At 41.3% G+C, this 18,374-nt stretch overlaps 1 protein-coding gene across 16 annotated transcripts in view; it reads left to right on the top strand.

The window, feature by feature from the left end:
• MICAL3 (microtubule associated monooxygenase, calponin and LIM domain containing 3) overlaps nt 1-18,374 on the top strand; it is an 809,998-nt gene that overhangs the window by 208,966 nt on the left and 582,658 nt on the right. For all 16 annotated transcript variants that reach the window (XM_053718886.1, XM_053718885.1, XM_053718900.1 and 13 more), the window contains 3 exons: nt 8,869-8,985; nt 9,869-9,970; nt 16,022-16,177. In XM_053718886.1, coding sequence (XP_053574861.1) covers nt 8,869-8,985; nt 9,869-9,970; nt 16,022-16,177 — 375 coding nt within the window. The remainder of the gene's footprint in view (nt 1-8,868; nt 8,986-9,868; nt 9,971-16,021; nt 16,178-18,374) is intronic.

The following is an 18,374-nucleotide window of genomic DNA, read 5'->3' as shown; positions in this document are numbered from 1 at the left end:
AGCTCCAAGGATCTTTTCAAAGGTTCTCGGTGCCCTACTCTCTGTAATCAGAGAGCGGGGTATTGCGGTGTTTCCTTATTTGGACGATATCTTGGTACTTGCTCAGTCTTTACATTCTGCAGAATCTCACACGAATCAACTAGTATTGTTTCTTCAAAGACATGGTTGGAGGATCAAATTTACCAAAAAGTTCCTTGATTCCTCAGACAAGGGTAACCTTTTTAGGATTCCAAATAGATTCAGTATCCATGACTTTGTCTCTAACAGACAAGACGTCTGAAATTGATTTCAGCTTTTCGAAACCTTCAGTTACAATCATTCCCTTCAGTAGCTATGTGCATGGAGGTTTTAGGTCTCATGACTGCAGCATCGGAGGCGATCCCCTTTGCTCGTTTTCACATGAGACCTCTTCATCTTTGCATGCTGAGCCAATGATGCAGGGATTATACAAAGATATCACAATTAATATCCTTAAATCCCAATGTTCGACTATCTCTGACTTGGTGGTTAGATAACCATCGTTTAGTTCAAGGGGCTTCTTTTGTTCGTCCAGCTTTGACTGTGATCACAACAGATGCGAGTCTTTCAGGTTGGGGAGCTGTCTGGGGATCTCTGACAGCGCAGGGGGTTTGGAAGTCTCAAGAGGCGAGATTACCAATCAATATTTTGGAACTCCGTGCGATTCTCAGAGCTCTTCAGTTTTGGCCTCTTCTGAAGAAAGAACCGTTTATTTGTTTTCAAACAGACAATGTCACAACCGTGGCATATGCCAATCATCAAGGTGGGACTCACAGTCCTCAAGCTATGAAAGAAGTATCTCTGATACTTGCATGGGCGGAATCCATCTCCTGTCTATTTTCTGCGGTCCATATCCCAGGTATAGACAATTGGGAAGCGGATTATCTAAGTCGCCAGACTTTACATCCGGGAGAGTGGTCTCTTCACCCAGATGTCTTTTTTCAGATTGTTCAGATGTGGGGGCTTCCAGAAATAGATCTGATGGCTTCTCATCTAAACAGGAAACTTCCCAGGTCCAGGGATCCTCAGGCGGAAGCAGTGGATGCGTTGACACTTCCTTGGAGTTTTCAACCTGCTTATATCTTTCCACCTCTAGTTCTTCTTCCAAGAGTGATTTCCAAAATCATAATGGAGCGTTCATTTGTACTGCTGGTGGCTCCAGCATGGCCTCACAGGTTTTGGTATGCGGATCTTGTTCGAATGTCCAGTTGCCAACCTTGGCCACTTCCGTTAAGGCCAGACCTATCTCAAGGTCCTTTTTTCCATCAGGATCTCAAATCATTAAATTTGAAGGTATGGAGATTGAACGCTTAGTCATAGAGGTTTCTCTGACTCAGTGATTAATACTATGTTGCAGGCTCGTAAATCTGTATCTAGAAATATTTATTACAGAGTTTGGAAGACTTACATTTCATGGTGTTCTCATAAATTCTCTTGGCATTCTTTTAGAATTCCTAGAATTTTACAGTTTCTTCAGGATGGTTTAGATAAGGGTTTCTCTGCAAGTTCCTTGAAAGGACAAATCTCTGCTCTTTCTGTTCTGTTCCACAGAAAGATTGCTAATCTTCCTGATATTCATTGTTTTGTACAGGCTTTGGTTCGTATCAAGCCTGTCATTAAGTCAATCTCTCCTCCTTGGAGTCTTAATTTGGTTTTGAGGGTTTTACAGGCTCCTCCGTTTGAGCCTATGCATTCTCTGGACATTAAATTACTTTCTTTTGGCCATTTCTTCTGCTAGAAGAGTTTCTGAATTAACTGCTCTTTCTTGTGAGTCTCCTTTTCTGATTTTTCATCAGGATAAGGCGGTTTTGCAGACTTCATTTAAATTTTTACCTAAAGTTGTGAATTCCAATAACATTAGGAGAGAAATTGTTGTCCCTTCATTGTGTCCTAATCCAAAGAATTCTCTGTAGAGATCTTTACATTCTTTGGATGTGGTTAGAGCTTTGAAATATTATGTTGAAGCTACTAAAGATTTCAGAAAGACTTCTAGTCTATTTGTTATCTTTTCTGGTTCTAGGAAAGGTCAGAAGGCTTCTGCCATTTCTTTGGTATCTTGGTCAAAGCTTTTAATTCATCATGCTTATTTGGAGTCGGGTAAATCCCCGCCTCAGAGGATTACGGCTCATTCTACTAGGTCAGTTTCTACTTCCTGGGCTTTTGATCAGATTTGCAAAGCAGCAACTTGGTCTTCTTTGCATACTTTTACAAAATTCTACCATTTTGATGTTTTCTCTTCTTCAGAAGCAGTTTTTGGTAGAAAAGTTCTTCAGGCAGCTGTTTCAGTTTGATTCTTCTGCTTATAATTTCAGTTTTTTTCATTATAAAGATTAAAACTTTTGCTTTGGGTTGTGGATTTATTTTTCAGCGGAATTGGCTGTCTTTATTTTTATCCCTCCCTCTCTAGTGACTCTTGCGTGGAGTTCCACATCTTGGGTATTTGATCTTCAATCAAAAGTTTGTTATTTTAAACGGCACCGGAGTGTGTTGTTTTCTTCTCAGGCAGAATTTGAAGAAGAATCTACCTGAGTTTTTGTGTATGATCTTAGCGGACGTAACTAAGATCCATTTGCTGTTCTCGGCCATTCTGAGGAGTAAGGTAACTTCAGATCAGGGGACAGCGGGCAGGTTCACCTGCAAAGAGGTATGTTGCAGTATATTATTTTCTAAGGAATGGAATTGACTGAGAAAATACTGCTAATACCGATATAATGTAAGTACAGCCTTAAATGCAGTAGTAGCAACTGGTATCAGGCTGATATGTATATATGTTTACACTTAAGTATTTCTGGGGAATGGCACTTCACTGGGAAAATACTGTATGCATATAACTTTTAGCCTAACTTGCAGTGTGAGCGACTAGCAGCAGGCTTTTAATGACAATTCATAAATTAGATTTTAAACGTTTGCTGGCATGTTAAATCGTTTAATTATCTGAGGTACTTGGTGAAAAATTGTTTTGGGCGTTATTTTCCACATGGCTGTCGTTTGTTTTAAATTAAAACAGTTTACTGAGCTTCCCTCACTGTTGTAGTGTGAGTGGGAGGGGCCTATTTTGGCGCTTTTACTACGCATCACAAATTCAGTCACAGTCTGCCTTTTTCTCCCTGCATGATCCAGGACGTCTCCACAGAGCTCAGGGGTCTTCAAAACTAGTTTTGAGGGAGGTAATCACTCACAGCAGACCTGTGAGACGGTGCTTTGACTGTGATAAAAACAATTGTTATCCGTTTTTTCTGATATTAAGGGTTAATCATCCATTGCTAATGAGTGCAATCCTTTGCTAAATTTATGCTTTTACTGTGAAAATTTGGTTTCTATAACTAATCCGGTTCATTGTTATTCAACTGTGACAGTTTTTGTGTGCTTCTTAAAGGCACAGTAACGTTTTGCATATTGCTTGTAAATTTAGTTGAAAAGTATTTCCAAGCTTGCTAGTCTAATTGCTAGTTTGTTTAAACATGTCTGACACAGAGGAATCTCTTTGTGCAATATGTTCAAAAGCCAAGGTGGAGCCCAATAGAAATTTATGTACTAATTGCATTGATGCTACTTTAAATAAAAGTCAATCTGTACATGCTAAGCAACATTCACCAGACAACGAGGGGGAAGTTATGCCGACTAACTAGCCTCACGTGTCAGTACCTGCATCTCCCGCTCAGGAGGTGCGTGATATTGTAACGCCAAGTACATCAGGGCGGCCATTACAAATCACTCTACAAGACATGGCTAATGTTATGACTGAAGTTTTGTCTAAATTGCCAGAACTTAGAGGTAAACGAGATCACTCTGGGATGAGAACAGAGTGCGCTGATAATGCTAGGGCCATGTCTGATACTGCGTCACAATTTGCAGAGCATGAGGACGGAGAGCTTCATTCTGCGGGTGACGGATCTGATCCAAATAAACTGGATTCAGACATTTCAAATTTTAAGTTTAAGCTGGCTTAAACTTAAAAGGTGTTAGCGGCTCTGAATGATTGTAACACAGTTGCAATCCCAGAGAAAATGTGTAGGTTGGATAAATATTTTGCGGTACCGACGAGTACTGATGTTTTTCCTATACCTAAGAGACTTACTGAAATTATTACTAAGGAGTGGGATAGACCCGGTGTGCCTTTCTCACCCCCTCCTATATTCAGAAAAATGTTTCCAATAGACGCCACCACACGGGACTTATGGCAAACGGTCCCTAAGGTGGAGGGAGCAGTTTCTACTTTAGCTAAGCGTACCACTATCCCGGTGGAGGATAGTTGTGCCTTTTCAGATCCAATGGATAAAAAGTTAGAGGGTTACCTTAAGAAAATGTTTGTTCAACAAGGTTTTATATTGCAACCCCTTGCATGCATTGCGCCTGTCACGGCTGCGGCAGCATTTTGGTTTGAGTCTCTGGAAGAGACCCTTGACTCAGCGCCATTAGATGAGATTTCACACAAGCTTAAAACCCTTAAGCTAGCTAATTCATTTATTTCTGATGCCGTAGTACATTTAACTAAACTTACGGCTAAGAATTCCGGATTCGCTATTCAGGCACGCAGAGCGCTGTGGCTAAAATCCTGGTCAGCTGATGTAACTTCTAAATCGAAATTACTTAACATACCTTTCAAGGGGCAGACTTTATTCGGGCCCGGTTTGAAAGAAATTATCGCTGATATTACGGGAGGTAAAGGCCATGCCCTGCCTCAAGACAGAGCCAAACCTAGGGCTAGACAGTCTAATTTTCGTGCCTTTCGTAACTTCAAGGCAGGAGCAGCATCAACTTCCTCTGCTCCAAAACAGGAAGGAGCTGTTGCTCGCTACAGACAAGGCTGGAAACCTAACCAGACCTGGAACAAGGGCAAGCAGGCCAGAAAACCTGCTGCTGCCCCTAAGACAGCATGAAGTGAGGGCCCCCGATCCGGAAACGGATCTAGTGGGGGGCAGACTCTCTCTCTTCGCCCAGGCTTGGGCAAGAGATGTCCAGGATCCCTGGGCGTTGGAGATCATATCTCAGGGATATCTTCTGGACTTCAAAGCTTCTCCTCCACAAGGGAGATTTCACCTTTCACGGTTGTCAACAAACCAGATAAAGAAAGAGGCGTTTCTACGCTGTGTACAAGACCTTTTACTAATGGGAGTGATCCACCCAGTTCCGCAGTCAGAACACGGACAAGGGTTTTACTCAAATCTATTTGTGGTTCCCAAAAAAGAGGGAACCTTCAGACCAATATTGGATTTAAAGATCCTAAACAAATTCCTAAGAGTTCCATCGTTCAAAATGGAAACTATTCGGACAATCTTACCCATGATCCAAAGAGGTCAGTACATGACCACAGTGGATTTAAAGGATGCTTACCTTCACATACCGATTCACAAAGAACATTACCGGTATCTAAGGTTTGCCTTCCTAGACAGGCATTACCAGTTTGTAGCTCTTCCCTTCGGGTTGGCTACGGCTCCAAGAATCTTTACAAAGGTTCTGGGCTCTCTTCTGGCGGTACTAAGACCGCGAGGAATTTCGGTAGCTCCGTACCTAGACGACATTCTGATACAAACGTCAAGCTTCCAAACTGCCAAGTCTCATACAGAGTTAGTACTGGCATTTCTAAGGTCGCATGGGTGGAAAGTGAACGAGGAAAAGAGTTCTCTATTGCCACTCACAAGAGTTCCCTTCTTAGGGACTCTTATAGATTCTGTAGAAATGAAAATTTACCTGACAGAGGACAGGTTAACAAAGCTTCTAAATGCTTGCCGTGTCCTTCATTCCATTCAACACCCGTCAGTGGCTCAATGCATGGAGGTAATCGGCTTAATGGTAGCGGCAATGGACATAGTTCCTTTTGCACGCCTGCACCTCAGACCGCTGCAATTGTGCATGCTAAGTCAGTGGAATGGGGATTATTCAGATTTGTCCCCTACGCTGAATCTGGATCAAGAGACCAGAGATTCTCTTCTATGGTGGCTTTCTCGGCCACATCTGTCCAGGGGGATGCCCTTCAGCAGGCCAGACTGGACAATTGTAACAACAGACGCCAGCCTACTAGGTTGGGGCGCTGTCTGGAATTCCCTGAAGGCTCAGGGATCATGGACTCAAGAGGAGAGTCTCCTTCCAATAAACATTCTGGAATTGAGAGCAGTTCTCAATGCCCTTCTGGCTTGGCCTCAGTTAGCAACTCTGAGGTTCATCAGGTTTCAGTCGGACAACATCACGACTGTGGCTTACATCAACCATCAGGGAGGGACAAGGAGCTCCCTAGCGATGATGGAAGTATCAAAGATAATTCGCTGGGCAGAGTCTCACTCTTGCCACCTGTCAGCGATCCACATCCCAGGAGTGGAGAACTGGGAGGCGGATTTCCTAAGTCGCCAGACTTTTCATCCGGGGGAGTGGTAACTTCATCCGGAGGTCTTTGCCCAAATACTTCGACGTTGGGGCAAACCAGATATGGATCTCATGGCGTCTCGCCAGAACGCCAAGCTTCCTTGTTACGGGTCCAGGTCCAATGACCCGGGAGCGGTCCTGATAGATGCCTTGACAGCACCTTGGACCTTCAGGATGGCTTATGTGTTTCCACCCTTCCCGATGCTTCCTCATTTGATTGCCAGGATCAAACAGGAGAAAGCATCGGTGATTCTAATAGCGCCTGCGTGGCCACGCAGGACCTGGTATGCAGATCTAGTGGACATGTTATCCTGTCCACCTTGGTCTCTGCCTCTGAGACAGGACCTTCTAATTCAGGGTCCTTTCAAACATCAAAATCTAATTTCTCTGAAGCTGACTGCATGGAAATTGAACGCTTGATTTTATCAAAGCGTGGATTTTCGGAGTCAGTAATTGATACCTTAATACAGGCTAGGAAACCTGTTACCAGGAAAATTTACCATAAGATATGGCGTAAATACTTACACTGGTGCGAATCCAAGAGTTACTCATGGAGTAAGGTTAGGATTCCTAGGATATTGTCTTTTCTACAAGAAGGTTTAGAAAAGGGTTTATCTGCAAGTTCTTTAAAGGGACAGATCTCAGCTCTGTCCATCCTTTTACACAAACGTCTGTCAGAAGTTCCAGACGTTCAGGCTTTTTGTCAGGCTTTGGCTAGGATTAAGCCTGTGTTTAAGACTGTAGCTCCACCGTGGAGCTTAAATTTAGTTCTTAACGTTTTACAGGGTGTTCCGTTTGAACCCCTTCATTCCATTGATATCAAGCTATTATCTTGGAAAGTTCTGTTTTTAATGGCTATTTCCTTGGCTCGTAGAGTCTCTGAGTTATCAGCCTTACATTGTGATTCTCCTTATCTGATTTTTCATTCAGATAAGGTAGTTCTGCGTACTAAACCTGGGTTCTTACCTAAGGTAGTCACTAACAAGAATATCAATCAAGAGATTGTTGTTCCATCATTGTGCCCTAACCCTTCTTCAAAGAAGGAACGACTTCTACACAATCTAGACGTAGTCCGTGCTCTGAAATTTTATTTACAGGCAACTAAAGATTTTCGCCAAACTTCTTCCCTGTTTGTCGTTTATTCTGGACAGAGGAGAGGTCAAAAAGCATCTGCTACATCTCTATCCTTTTGGCTTCGTAGCATAATACGTTTAGCCTATGAGACTGCTGGACAGCAACCTCCTGAAAGGATTACAGCTCATTCTACTAGAGCTGTGGCTTCCACTTGGGCCTTTAAGAATGAGGCCTCTGTTGAACAGATTTGCAAGGCTGCAACTTGGTCTTCTCTTCATACTTTTTCCAAATTTTACAAATTTGACACTTTTGCTTCTTCGGAGGCTGTTTTTGGGAGAAAGGTTCTTCAGGCAGTGGTTCCTTCCGTATAAAGATCCTGCCTGTCCCTCCCATCATCCGTGTACTTTAGCTTTGGTATTGGTATCCCATAAGTAATGGATGACCCGTGGACTGACTACACTTAACAGGAGAAAACATAATTTATGCTTACCTGATAAATTCCTTTCTCCTGTAGTGTAGTCAGTCCACGGCCCGCCCTGTTTTTTAAGGCAGGTCTAAATTTTTAAATTATACTCCAGTCACCACGGCACCCTATAGTTTCTCCTTTCTCGTTTGGTTTTCGGTCGAATGACTGGGTGTGACGTAGAGGGGAGGAGCTATATAGCAGCTCTGCTTGGGTGATCCTCTTGCACTTCCTGTTGGGGAGGAGTTAATATCCCATAAGTAATGGATGACCCGTGGACTGACTACACTATAGGAGAAAGGAATTTATCAGGTAAGCATAAATTATGTTTTTCGTTGTCACATTCCCATTGCTATGAAATCGATTTTGTTAGTCCACCTTACTTCGCTGAGGCCTATGTTAGAAACAGACATAAGTGACCATCAAATAAAATGGAAAGTCTTCAAATTAAAATTCAATCAAAAATAAATGAACCAAAAATAACTCAAACTTTGCTCGCTCTCTTAGTTATGTCAACAATCGGCTTATCACTGTATGTCCTATCTGGGAGACCCAGAGCACAGTGTATATTTAATTATGGGTGATTTTGCATGTTAGAGGCAGACAGCGATTTTTATTGGTGGGTTACTTTATTCTTATTTGTTATCCCTTTATATTTGTGTTTTAACAAAAAGCTACTTGAGACTTTTGTAAGTGTTACAGACAAAAAAAATGACTATACAGTTTATTGAATGTTAAGTGAGAACAAGCTTAGTAGTAAAAGTATGTGTTTTACTTAATGCTTAGGAATGTTTGTGTCCACCAGACTAACAAATTACACACAAATGCCTTTCAGACCTACTTTCATAATTTTATAATTATTCTATGAAAACTTTTCGGTACAGTAGAAACTGCATTAAATCTTTAAAAGCCTTCACTTTGTTTGTGCTCACACACTTTTACTCTCTATCTAGGTATCCGACAACTGCAGCTTATTCTTTTGAAGGTCTCTCTGATCCTTGGGATCGAGATACATGTGAATGTGGAGTTTCAGGGATTGATAGAACCCCCGGACGACCAGGAGAATGAGAGTGAGTTCACAGTGGATCCCAAGCATGAAGTTATTGATTGTGCAAATGTTGAAGGCAATTGCTTGGGGTCTGCTTCGTATTTCTATTTTAAACCGTAGGATTTGTGCTAATAGTTGGGGAAACACATGTTACTATATTAAGTGCCAGCTATTTACTAGTTGTGTCTGGTTCTTTTAGGGCAAGAAATGTTTCTCTTTAAAGTACTGCTTGGTAGCTACAGAGAATTTCTAGTCCCCAGCTGAAACGCTCACTGACATTTAGCCACCAATCTGCAAGCGTTATCCAGGTGCTGAACCAAAAATGGACCGGCTCTTAAAGGGATATTAAGCCCAATTTTTTTTCATTCCTGGTTCAGATAGATCATGCAATTTTAAGCAACTTTTTAATTTACTCCTCTTCGTTGTCTTGCTTTTTTTTATTTAAAAAAGCCGTAATCTAAGCTAAGGACCTGAACCATTTTTGTTTCAGGTCCCTGGATAGCACTTGCTGTTTGGTGGGTACATTTAGCCATCAATCAGCAACTGCAACCCAGGTGCTGAACCAAAAATGGGCCGGCTTGTAAGCTTAGTCTTGCTTTCCAAATAAAGATAGCAAGAGAACAAATTTAAATTTATAATAGGAGTATATTAGAAAGTTGCTTAAAATTGCATGCTCTATCTGAATCATGAAAGAAAAAAAAGATCTGAAAAAGTAATTTATAGCTTTGTTTGTGTCTTGTCATTTTCACAATACTCAATATGTTTGAGTATTGCAGTTGTTGAAAAAAATACTTTATTATTTTGATGCTTTATTACATTACAATATTGGCACATTATGTTTGAACATTCAGATGTTTGTATTTGAATTTTATGTTTATTTACAGTTGTGGCTTTTTTTATCCTAGGGATGGGATGGAGAGCAAAAGTTAATCCCAAAGGACACCCTGTGTCAGAGTACGATTTTGATGTTGTTGTTGGTGCAGATGGCAGGAGGAACACGCTGGCAGGTGAGTAAAAATAAAATCATCCCATGCAGAACATTGCATCTATTTCTCCAACATAGGTGTGTCCGGTCCACGGCGTCATCCTTACTTGTGGGATATTCTCTTCCCCAACAGGAAATGGCAAAGAGCCCAGCAAAGCTGGTCACATGATCCCTCATAGGCTCCGCCTTCCCCAGTCATTCTCTTTGCCGTTGTACAGGCAACATCTCCACGGAGATGGCTTAGAGTTTTTTGGTGTTTAACTGTAGTTTTTATTCTTCAATCAAGAGTTTGTTATTTTAAAATAGTGCTGGTATGTACTATTTACTCTGAAACAGAAAAGTGATGAAGATTTCTGTTTGTAAGAGGAAAATGATTTTAGCAACCGTTACTAAAATCGATGGCTGTTTCCACACAGAACTGTTGAGAGGAATTAACTTCAGTTGGGGGAAACAGTGAGCAGACTTTTGCTGCTTGAGGTATGACACATTTCTAACAAGACGATGTAATTCTGGAAGCTGTCATTTTCCCTATGGGATCCGGTAAGCCATTTTTATTACATAAGAATAAAGGGCTTCACAAGGGCTTTTAAGACTGGTAGACATTTTCTGGGCTAAAACGATTGATATATAAGCATTTTTAATACTTCATAGCTTTGAGGAATTATTTTATTCTTGGGAATTATGTAAAATAACCGGCAGGCACTGTATTGGACACCTTATTCTCTAGGGGCTTTCCCTAATCATAGGCAGAGCCTCATTTTCGCGCCTCTATTGCGCACTTGTTTTTGGGAAGCATGACATGCAGATGCATGTGTGAGGAGCTCTGATACATAGAAAAGGCTTTCTGAAGGCGTCATTTGGTATCGTATTCCCCTTTGGGCTTGGTTGGGTCTCAGCAAAGCAGATACCAGGGACTGTATAGGGGTTAAATATAAAAACGGCTCCGGTTCCGTTATTTTAAGAGTTAAAGCTTTCAAATTTGGTGTGCAATACTTTTAAGGCTTTAAGACACTGTGGTGAAATTTTGGTGAATTTTGAACAATTCCTTCATACTTTTTCACATTTGCAGTAATAAAGTGTGTTCAGTTTAAAATTTAAAGTGACAGTAACGGTTTTATTTTAAAACGTTTTTTGTACTTTGTTATCAAGTTTATGCCTGTTTAACATGTCTGAACTACCAGATAGACTGTGTTCTGTATGTGGGGAAGCCAAGGTTCCTTCTCATTTAAATAGATGTGATTTATGTGACACAAAATTTAGAGAAAATGATGCCCAAGATGATTCCTCAAGTGAGGGGAGTAAGCATGGTACTGCATCATCCCCTCCTTCGTCTACGCCAGTCTTGCCCACACAGGAGGCCCCTAGTACATCTAGTGCGCCAATACTCCTTACTATGCAACAATTAACGGCTGTAATGGATAATTCTATCAAAAACATTTTAGCCAAAATGCCCACTTATCAGCGAAAGCGCGACTGCTCTGTTTTAGAAAATACGGAAGAGCATGAGGACGCTGATGATATTGGTTCTGAAGTGCCCCTACACCAGTCTGAGGGGGCCAGGGAGGTTTTGTCTGAGGGAGAAATTTCAGATTCAGGGAAAATTTCTCAACAAGCTGAACCTGATGTGATTACATTCAAATTTAAATTGGAACATCTCCGCGCTCTGCTTAAGGAGGTGTTATCTACTCTGGATGATTGTGAGAATTTGGTCATTCCAGAGAAATTATGTAAGATGGACAAGTTCCTAGAGGTCCCGGGGCCCCCCGAAGCTTTTCCTATACCCAAGCGGGTGGCGGATATTGTAAACAAAGAATGGGAAAGGCCCGGCATACCTTTCGTCCCTCCCCCTATATTCAAGAAATTGTTTCCTATGGTCGACCCCAGAAAGGACTTATGGCAGACAGTCCCCAAGGTCGAGGGGGCGGTTTCTACACTAAACAAACGCACCACTATACCCATAGAAGATAGTTGTGCTTTCAAAGATCCTATGGATAAAAAATTAGAGGGTTTGCTTAAAAAGATGTTTGTTCAGCAAGGTTACCTTCTACAACCAATTTCATGCATTGTTCCTGTCACTACAGCAGCGTGTTTCTGGTTCGATGAACTAGAAAAGGCGCTCAATAAAGATTCTTCTTATGAGGAGATTTTGGACAGAATCCATGCTCTCAAATTGGCTAACTCTTTCACCTTAGACGCCACTTTGCAATTGGCTAGATTAGCGGCGAAAAATTCTGGGTTTGCTATTGTGGCGCGCAGAGCGCTTTGGCTAAAATCTTGGTTAGCGGATGCGTCTTCCAAGAATAAATTGCTTAACATTCCTTTCAAGGGGAAAACGCTGTTTGGCCCTGACTTGAAAGAGATTATTTCTGATATCACTGGGGGTAAGGGCCACGCCCTTCCTCAGGATAGGTCTTTCAAGGCTAAAAATAAACCAAATTTTCGTCCCTTTCGCAGAAACGGACCAGCCCCAAGTGCTACATCCTCTAAGCAAGAGGGTAATACTTCTCAAGCCAAGCCAGCCTGGAGGCCAATGCAAGGCTGGAACAAAGGTAAGCAGGCCAAGAAACCTGCCACTGCTACCAAGACAGCATGAGATGTTGGCCCCCGATCCGGGACCGGATCTGGTGGGGGGCAGACTCTCTCTCTTCGCTCAGGCTTGGGCAAGAGATGTTCTGGATCCTTGGGCGCTGGAAATAGTCTCCCAAGGTTATCTTCTGGAATTCAAGGGGCTTCCCCCAAGGGGGAGGTTCCACAGGTCTCAATTGTCTTCAGACCACATAAAAAAACAGGCATTCTTACATTGTGTAGAAGACCTGTTAAAAATGGGAGTGATTCATCCTGTTCCATTAGAAGAACAAGGGATGGGGTTCTACTCCAATTTGTTCATAGTTCCCAAAAAAGAGGGAACATTCAGACCAATCTTAGATCTCAAGATCCTAAACAAGTTTCTCAAGGTTCCATCGTTCAAAATGGAAACCATTCGAAAAATTCTTCCTTCCATCCAGGAAGGTCAATTCATGACCACGGTGGATTTAAAGGATGCGTATCTACATATTCCTATCCACAAGGAACATCATCGGTTCCTAAGGTTCGCCTTTCTGGACAAGCATTACCAGTTTGTGGCACTTCCGTTCGGATTAGCCACTGCTCCAAGAATTTTCACAAAGGTACTGGGGTCCCTTCTAGCGGTGCTAAGACCAAGGGGCATTGCAGTAGTACCTTACTTGGACGACATTCTGATTCAAGCGTCGTCCCTTCCACAAGCAAAGGCTCACACGGACATCGTCCTGGCCTTTCTCAGATCTCACGGGTGGAAAGTGAACGTAGAAAAAAGTTCTCTATCTCCGTCAACAAAAGTTCCCTTCTTGGGAACAATAATAGACTCCTTAGAAATGAGGATTTTTCTGACAGAGGCCAGAAAATCAAAACTTCTAAACTCTTGTCAAGTACTTCATTCTGTTCCTCTTCCTTCCATAGCGCAGTGCATGGAAGTAATAGGTTTGATGGTCGCGGCAATGGACATAGTTCCCTTTGCGCGAATTCATCTGAGACCATTACAACTGTGCATGCTCAGTCAGTGGAATGGGGATTATACAGACTTGTCTCCGACGATACAAGTAGATCAGAGGACCAGAGATTCACTCCGTTGGTGGCTGTCCCTGGACAACTTGTCACAGGGGATGAGCTTCCGCAGACCAGAGTGGGTCATTGTCACGACCGACGCCAGTCTGGTGGGCTGGGGCGCGGTTTGGGGACTCCTGAAAGCTCAGGGTCTTTGGTCTCGGGAAGAATCTCTTCTCCCGATAAATATTCTGGAACTAAGAGCGATATTCAATGCTCTCAAGGCTTGGCCTCAGCTAGCAAAGGCCAAATTCATACGGTTTCAATCGGACAACATGACGACTGTTGCGTACATCAACCATCAGGGGGGAACAAGGAGTTCCCTGGCGATGGAAGAAGTGACCAAAATCATTCATTGGGCGGAGTCTCACTCCTGCCACTTGTCTGCAATCCACATTCCAGGAGTGGAAAATTGGGAAGCGGATTTTCTGAGTCGTCAGTCTTTTCATCCGGGGGAGTGGGAACTCCATCCGGAAATCTTTGCCCAAATTACTCAGTTGTGGGGCAGTCCAGACATGGATCTGATGGCCTCTCGTCAGAACTTCAAGGTTCCTTGCTACGGGTCCAGATCCAGGGATCCCAAGGCGACTCTAGTAGATGCACTAGTAGCACCTTGGACCTTCAAACTAGCGTATGTATTCCCACCGTTTCCTCTCATCCCCAGGCTGGTAGCCAGGATCTATCAGGAGAGGGCATCAGTGATCTTGATAGCTCCTGCGTGGCCACGCAGGACTTGGTATGCAGACCTGGTGAATATGTCATCGGCTCCACCATGGAAGCTACCTTTGAGACGGGACCTTCTTGTTCAAGGTCCGTTCGAACATCCGAATCTGGTCTCACTCCAACTGACTGCTTGGAGATTGAACGCTTGATTTTATCAAGGCGAGGGTTCTCAGATTCTGTCATTGATACTCTTGTTCAGGCCAGAAAGCCTGTAACTAGAAAAATTTACCATAAAATATGGAAAAAATATATCTGTTGGTGTGAATCTAAAGGATTCCCATGGAACAAGATAAAAATTCCTAAGATTCTATCCTTTCTACAAGAGGGTTTGGAGAAAGGATTATCTGCAAGTTCTTTGAAGGGACAGATTTCTGCTTTATCTGTTTTACTTCACAAAAAGCTGGCGGCTGTGCCAGATGTTCAAGCTTTTGTTCAGGCTCTGGTTAGAATCAAGCCTGTTTACAAACCTTTGACTCCTCCTTGGAGTCTCAATTTAGTTCTTTCAGTTCTTCAGGGGGTTCCGTTTGAACCCTTACATTCCGTTGATATTAAGTTATTATCTTGGAAAGTTTTGTTTTTGGTTGCAATTTCTTCTGCTAGAAGAGTTTCAGAGTTATCTGCTCTGCAGTGTTCTCCTCCTTATCTGGTGTTCCATGCAGATAAGGTGGTTTTGCGTACTAAACCTGGTTTTCTTCCGAAAGTTGTTTCTAACAAAAACATTAACCAGGAGATAGTTGTACCTTCTTTGTGTCCGAATCCAGTTTCAAAGAAGGAACGTTTGTTGCACAATTTGGATGTAGTTCGTGCTCTAAAATTCTATTTAGATGCTACAAAGGATTTTAGACAAACATCTTCTTTGTTTGTTGTTTATTCTGGTAAAAGGAGAGGTCAAAAAGCAACTTCTACCTCTCTCTCTTTTTGGCTTAAAAGCATCATCAGATTGGCTTACGAGACTGCCGGACGGCAGCCTCCTGAAAGAATCACAGCTCATTCCACTAGGGCCGTGGCTTCCACATGGGCCTTCAAGAACGAGGCTTCTGTTGATCAGATATGTAAGGCAGCGACTTGGTCTTCACTGCACACTTTTACTAAATTTTACAAATTTGATACTTTTGCTTCTTCTGAGGCTATTTTTGGGAGAAAGGTTTTGCAAGCCGTGGTGCCTTCCATCTAGGTGACCTGATTTGCTCCCTCCCTTCATCCGTGTCCTAAAGCTTTGGTATTGGTTCCCACAAGTAAGGATGACGCCGTGGACCGGACACACCTATGTTGGAGAAAACAGAATTTATGTTTACCTGATAAATTACTTTCTCCAACGGTGTGTCCGGTCCACGGCCCGCCCTGGTTTTTTTAATCAGGTCTGATAATTTATTTTCTTTAACTACAGTCACCACGGTATCATATGATTTCTCCTATGCAAATATTCCTCCTTGACGTCGGTCGAATGACTGGGGAAGGCGGAGCCTAGGAGGGATCATGTGACCAGCTTTGCTGGGCTCTTTGCCATTTCCTGTTGGGGAAGAGAATATCCCACAAGTAAGGATGACGCCGTGGACCGGACACACCGTTGGAGAAAGTAATTTATCAGGTAAACATAAATTCTGTTTTTATCTTGCATAGTACCTTTTTAACAAAGGAAGTATTTATACAGTTAGAGGTTTTTTTTCAGGTACAGGTCAGACTTGGTAAGATTCACTTTGATGTTCTGCTGTTCACTCTTTACCGTTAGGTTTCCGGCGGAAGGAGTTTCGTGGAAAGTTGGCAATTGCCATAACTGCAAATTTTATCAATCGCCACACGACTGCTGAGGCTAAGGTGGAGGAAATCAGTGGTGTAGCATTTATCTTTAACCAGAAATTCTTCCAGGATCTACGTGAGGCTACAGGTACCATTTTTACCTTTAGTTTATATGTGTTTGAGGACTTGCATGTGTGTTAGGGTCTGGAGTACTTTCACAAGAGGCCCTTTTTATGTTTAGGTGCTTTGTATAGTTGGGTTTATTTTTATATATAAAACCTTATAGCTTAAAGCTCATCAATTTGGAAAAAATTGTCTCTGGCTGATAGGGTCAACTCCTACAACTCTATTGGTACACTAGGGAACACCTTCATAATGTGAAAACAAAATTTAGTTTTAATAAAGAGCTGAAATACCTGTTTGCTAGAAAACTGTAATACATTTCAAATGTCTTAGGTAGACTAAAGGAAAGATATGTCCCTTTACTAACGTTATATTTAACTTTGTTTAGCTAGAAAAATTGATGACTTAAAGGGACAATCTAGTCAAAAGTAAACTTTCATAATTCAGATAGGGTATACAATTTTAAACATTCCAATTTACTTTTATTATCAAATTTGCTTTGTTCTTTTTGTATTCTTTGTTGAAAGCTAAACCTTGGTAGGCTCATATGCTAATTTCTAAGCCCTTGAAGGCCCACCTCTTAGTGCATTTTGGCAGTTTTTCACAGCTCGACAGCGCTAATTCATGTGTGCCATAAAGATAATATTGTGCTTACTCACCACTTATTGGCTAAAATGCAGGCCTGTCAAAAGAACTGAAATAAGGATGTAGTCTGCAGCAGCTTAGATACAAGGTAATCACAGAGGTAAAAATGATATTAATATAACCATGTTGGTTATGTAAAACTGGGGAATGGGAAATAAAGGGATTATCTATTTTTAAACAATACAAATTCTATAGTAGACTGTCCCTTTAAGAACTGTACGGAATTGGATACTGTACAGTGCCACCTATTAAATATATTCTTAGTATAATACACATTTGAGTACAGAGCATAATGCCACTTCTAAATAATATAGTGTCTGGACATGCGGTTGTTTAGAGAGCAGCCAATAGTATATTTACAAATCTATATATAAAATATTCTAAGGAGCTCTACACTTTAGTACTACATGTTCCAGACAGCAGGCCTACTCCTTACGCACAGAATGGGGCCACTTAAATTATTTTAGATTTAAGAAAAAAACAAACTACTAAGTTTGCTATATAGTAGATATAGAGCTGCTATTAGTATTGCCATTTTAATCTTTGTAACATTTCTTTAATTTGAATTTTCATAAAATAAATACTGCACAAAATTTGTCCTTGAGTATCAAGAAGAGGACAGACTTTTTTTTTTTCTTTTTAAATTTGTATCCAATAATTGATTTGTGCCAGAGAATCAATTTAAAGCAGTAACGTCCACATTCAGCCATCCTAACGTTTTTTTTTGGTGTGGCTCTCATTACCGCTGACTATAATAACGACCTCTATAATTTTGTTATTAAAAAAACTGTTCAACAGTGATGAATATGTAATTATACCTGATTATTTGTACTAAATTGGTTAAATGTAATAAGTATATATGCAGTTAACTGAAATTCATTACCTAGATTTATTTTGAGGTATCATATTTAGTATAATTGTGAGTTTAATGTAATGTTGCCAAACCTCCATATAAATAAGGGGGGCTCTGATTTAGAGAGATCCTTAAAATGTTGTTCTGAATTTGTACAACTTTAAAATAGATGATTATTAACAATTAATTTAAAGGCATTTCATATAAAAGAAGTCATTTTACAAGCATTAAGGCAGTATTTACATTGCACAAAAGTTGTCATCCTGTTTTAAAGTGAAGGTAAAGTTACCTTGATGTCGATCTAGAATATCATTCTTTCTTTGAAATCAGTATGACTTTCATTCATCACTTTTTTTCAATTTGACTGTAAATAAAGTTATTGCAGTTTTAAATCACTTATTGAAGGTCTGCAAATTCAACCCGTTATAATTATTTTTTTTTCTGTCTTGGTCACATTTTCTTTTTTAAGACAAGGTGAGTCCACGGATCATCAATTACTGTTGGGAATATCACTCCTGGCCAGCAGGAGGAGGCAAAGAGCACCACAGCAAAGCGGTTAAGTATCACTTCCCTTCCCACAACCCCCAGTCATTCTCTTTGCCTTCGGTGCAAGGAGGAGGTGAAGTTTTCTGGTGTCTGAAGATATTGGATTTATTCACTTCAATCAAGATTTCTCTTGTAAGGTGTATCCAGTCCACGGATCATCCATTACTTGTGGGATATT

Source organism: Bombina bombina, chromosome 6 (assembly GCF_027579735.1).
Source record: "Bombina bombina isolate aBomBom1 chromosome 6, aBomBom1.pri, whole genome shotgun sequence".
NCBI lineage: Eukaryota > Metazoa > Chordata > Amphibia > Anura > Bombinatoridae > Bombina > Bombina bombina.
Note: the sequence above shows the minus strand (reverse complement) of the source record. Positions and strands in the feature narration are given on the sequence as shown.